The sequence below is a fragment of the Notolepis coatsorum genome (assembly GCF_963971535.1).
Source record: "Notolepis coatsorum genome assembly, chromosome: 5".
NCBI lineage: Eukaryota > Metazoa > Chordata > Actinopteri > Aulopiformes > Paralepididae > Notolepis > Notolepis coatsorum.
Genome location: NC_140169.1, coordinates 8,596,984 through 8,601,983, shown reverse-complemented (window position 1 = coordinate 8,601,983; position 5,000 = coordinate 8,596,984). Strand labels below are relative to the sequence as shown.

The following is a 5,000-nucleotide window of genomic DNA, read 5'->3' as shown; positions in this document are numbered from 1 at the left end:
AGGCCGATAATATCGGACATCCCTAATGTAGACTCAACTGTTGTGTATGTTGTGCTTATTCCACATCATGTGTAGTTCGGGACGCCCCGACAACAGTTTACCCATTGTCTATGAGCCATATCGACTGATACACTGATGATACCGATATTTATTTTGTTTTGTTATAGCAGTAGTAGCTATAGGTCAGTTTACATTACAGATGGTATAGCAGTATTATAGGTTGTTACATTACAGCTGGTATAGCAGTATTATAGGCCGTTACGTTACCAAAAACAAATACTCTGAAAAAGACGGTAATGTATAGAGCAGTTGCTTATTGGAATAATATACAGAGAAATATAACTATGGTAAGGAACAAATTTATGTTTAAAAAAAAGTTTAAAATTGCGCTCATGAATAATGAGTTACATTTTGCCCATTGATTTATTATGGAAATTAGTATGGAAATATAAAGGTGATCGGTGACTTGAGAAAAGTTATGCTATATTATGAGTTAAAATCATATAAATGATTTTGATCTGTTTTGTTCTTATGGACGGACTATGTAATTAATTTGTATTTTATGGTTGGAGAATTGTGACTTGTGAATATTGAGTGAGCTTTGATTCACTGTTTTGTTTGTTGTGATGTTTTCTTGTGAGTACTTCAATGTTTGTGGTTTTATATTTTTATTTAACTTTTTTGTGTGTGTTTGTATTTTTAATGTTTGGACCCCAGGAAGAGTAGTCTCACTTTGGTGTGTAGACTAATGGGGATCTATAATAAAACAACTAAAACTAGCAGTAGTATAGGTTGTTACGTTACAGATGGCATTTGTTACATCTGTCTGAGACACTTTGTAATAGTTCCACACTGCCGACATGGTTTAGGTTAGTTAGCATGCGGAAATGACAATCGTCAATGACATGTATCATCATTCAAAAGTTTAAACTTTTCACAATTGGCGACTAGAAAGCATTTTCGTAATTCCTGGTTTTATTTGGGTCTACAGTAGTCACCATTCTGAACAATCAAACATCTGACAAATAGCAGGCTGCCTCTATTAAAGGGGCACTTTACCAAAAAACAATGCAGATTTATTTTACACATAATCTCACACACATACAATTTTAATAGAGAGTTTGAATATGGCCACCAGTGATGTCATTGAGGATATTGGATAATTTTGTTGTGTTAATTACAGCTCAATGAAATGATACTGTAATTAACACAATACAAGGATCCAATGTCCTTGTTTAGAGTTTTTGGATGTGTGTGAGTCTGATTATGTGCTAAACAAATCGGCATTGTCTTTTGGTGCAGTGCTACCTAAAGGACATGCACAAACGACACACAGCCTGCTAGAAACACACTCCGGCCGTCGCCCTTGACCAAGGTTTTAGAACTGGAGCCTGCTGGTGCCTGAGCGCTGGCCCACTGACCTACATAGTTAGGAAGGGTTCAATGCAGGGGAAATAGAGAGATTCTTGTTTCAGTGCTCTTCAAGTTCAAGTTCAAGTTCAAGTTCAAGTTCTTTAATAGTTGTCATACAGAAGTACAGAATACTTTCATACAAAATGCTTCTTACTGTTACGCTCCAGAGACTGTGCTAGACAAGATAGTATCAAATAACATAATAACATAATATAGCATGAATTTAGAAGAAGAATGAGGTCACAGTTGTTCGGTATAGACATATGTACAATGTTCTGAGTTACCATATAATATACAATACACAATACTATGCAGTGTACTAATGTACAGTACTATCTAGTGCAAAGCAGAAGTGGGATGAGGTACAATTTTAGGTACAATTTACAGTAAGGTGTACGAGTTGTAGTGCAATCCTTCATCCATAAATATAAAGTGTGGGGAGTGGGTGCTACAGTGTGTTTGTTTAAAGTGGGTGTGTGCTATAAAGTGTGTGTAGTGGGTGCTACAGTGTGTTTGTTTAAAGTGAGTGTGTGCGTGTGGATGTGTGTGCTATGTGTGTTTGGTGGTTGTTGTTGTGTAGTGTTCATTCATTGTTCGTTTAGCAGCCTGATGGCCTGGGGATAGAAGCTACTTCTGAGTCTTTCTGTGCTCGCCTTGAGACTCCTGTGTCGCTTGCCTGACGGCAGCAGTTCAAAGAGGCAGTTGTTCGGGTGGCTCGAGTCCTTAATAATTCTCTTAGCCTTCCCCTTGCAACGCTTGTTGTAAATGTTCTGGAGAGTGGGGAGCCCCCCTCCAATTGTGCGTTCGGCTGAACGTGTCACTCTTTGTAGTCTGCTTTGGTCTTTTGCAGTGCTATTCCCAAACCAGGAGGTGATGTTGCCGGTCAAGATGCTCTCTATTGTACATGAGTAGAAGTTCTTAAGGATCTTCTGGCTGACTTGGTATTTATATTGATAACACAGAGTCTGTTTCCTCTCTCCTCTGTGTTGTTGTGTTTTTATTTTCAATCTGATCAGTTTACGGTCGAGATTATTACGATTCCATTGGAACAGAGCGCACAGCACCGGAGACATTCATGAACGGTTCAGAAAACAGACGGGGAGATGACAAATATCAATACAATTGTTACATGTTACATGTTTAAGCTCCAAATCTCTTTTACAATTATGTAAATAAAAAAGCTGTGGCAAGTTACGATCTGACAAAGACTTATTTTCAGTGTCCGCTAGCTAGGGATGGGTACGAATCCGGTACTTTTCAGGGTATCGAACGAATCACGTCGGTACTACCGAGTACCGATTCATATGAGATCCACCGGTGCCACATTTCAGTACTGTAATTTAAATTTTTTAATTTTTAGTATATTTTTTTTTAAGTCCGGTGACGTCAACGTTTAGTTTACCGCAAAACGAAACCTATGAAGTGTGCCGCACATTCACGTCAACGTTCACGCGCACAATACACACTTCAAACGGTCTGCACAAAACGGTTGCAAGTGTGGTGACACTTTACAAAGCTAGATGCAGACAATGCTCGCTGCAATATTATATATATATTTATTAACAAATTGTGCTAAATAAATAATAATGATAATAAATTATTTTAAGTTTGGACTCATCTGCTCCCCATCCCCCACACCCACCTACAACTCTTGGGGACGGAGCCTAAGGCCCCAGTGCCCCACCCTCTGGAACTCTCCCCTGGTTGAGATCCACTCTGCTCCCCACCCTCTGGAACTCTCCCCTGGTTGAGATCCACTCTGCTCCCCACCCTCTGGAACTCTCCCCTGGTTGAGATCCACTCTGCTCCCCACCCTCTGGAACTCTCCCCTGGTTGAGATCCACTCTGCTCCCCACCCTCTGGAACTCTCCCCTGGTTGAGATCCACTCTGCTCCCCACCCTCTGGAACTCTCCCCTGGTTGAGATCCATTCCACCACATCCTTGGGCTCCTTTACACACCTGCTCACGAAGGCCTACGGCCTCTAGTCGTCTCCCTGTCCTTTAGTGTTATTACTATTGATTTAGTTTATTCCTTATGCATCTTTTTTGTTGCTTTGTAAAGCGTCCTTGGGTTTCCTGAAAGGTACTGTATAAGTTATTAAAGTAACTGTGTAAAGTCACGTTTGATGATAATTCCTACTCGTCTCCGCTTGTGTTGTGGTTTCAGATGTTTGACTGGATCAGCCATAACAAGGAGGTGTTCCTCCAGAGCCACACGGAGATCGGGGTCGGCTATCAACACGCCATGGACCTCCAGACGCAGCACAACCACTTCGCCATGAACTCCATGGTACGTTTCAAGTTTCAAGTTTCTTTAATAGTTGTCATACAGAAGTACAGAATACTTTTATACAAAATGCTTCTTACTGTTACGCTCCAGAGACTGTGCTAGACAAGATAAGTATGAAATAAAATAGTATAGCATGTAGAATAGAAGTAAAAATAGAGGTCACAGTGTTCAGTATAGACATATGTACAATGTTCGATGCAGAATAGAAGTAACTGAGTTACCATACAATATACAATATACTATGCAATGTACTAATATACAATACTATATAGTGCAGAGCAGAAATGGGATGAGGTACAATTTAGGTACAATTTACAGTAAGGTGTACGAGTTGTAGTGCAAATCCTTTACCAATAAATATAAAGTGTAAAGTGTGTTTAGGTGATCTAAAGTGTGGAGAGTGGGTGCTGCAGTGTGTTGTTTGTTTAAGTGAGTGTGTGCGTGTGGGTGTGTGTGCTGTGTGCATTTGATGGTTGTTGCATAGTGTTTATTGTTCGTTGAGCAGCCTGATGGCCTGGGGATAGAAGCTTCTTCTGAGTCTTTCTGTGCTCGCCTTGAGACTCCGGTATCGCTTGCCTGACCGCAGCAGTTCAAAGAGGCAGTTGTTCGGGTGGCTGGAGTCCTTGATGATTCTCTTAGCCTTACCCCTGCACCACTTGTTGTAAATGTTCTGGAGGGTGGGAAGCCCCCCTCCAATTGTGCGTTCGGCTGAACGTGTCACTCTTTGTAGTCTGCTACGGTCTTGTGCAGTGCTATTCCCAAACCAGGAGGTGATGTTGCCAGTCAGGATGCTCTCTATTGTACATGAGTAGAAGTTCTTAAGGATCTTCTGACTGACTTGGAACTTCCTTAGGCGCCTGAGGAAGTAGAGGCGTTGTTGTGCCTTCTTCACAACACTGTCAATGTGTGTGGTCCATGTCAAGTCCTCGGATATGTGGGCTCCGAGGTACTTGAAACTGTTCACTCTCTCAACCGGTGCCCCGTCGATGCTGAGGGGGCTGTAGTCCTTGACCCCCGACCTCCTGAAGTCCACAATCATCTCTTTTGTTTTGCTGACGTTCAGGGAGAGGCAGTTCTCCTGACACCACTGTGACAGATTCTCTACCTCTTCTAGGTAGGCCCTCTCGTCGTTGGCAGAGATCAGGACCACCACTACTGTGTCATCAGCCAATTTGATGATTATGTTGTTGTTCCGCTGTGCCACGCAGTCATGTGTGTACAGGGAGTAGAGGAGGGGGCTCAGAACACAGCCCTGGGGGGCCCCTATGTTGAGCGTGATGGATGAGGAGGTGCAGT

The 5,000-nt window shown here is 42.0% G+C and overlaps 1 protein-coding gene across 1 annotated transcript in view; it reads left to right on the top strand.

Moving 5' to 3' along the window:
• LOC311229257 (kalirin-like) overlaps positions 1-5,000 on the top strand; it is a gene marked incomplete at its 5' end in the record, with an annotated part of 611,135 nt that overhangs the window by 28,486 nt on the left and 577,649 nt on the right. Inside the window, 1 exon segment of the mRNA XM_084315324.1 lies at positions 3,582-3,704. Within this exon segment, the coding sequence (XP_084171450.1) occupies positions 3,582-3,704 (123 nt within the window).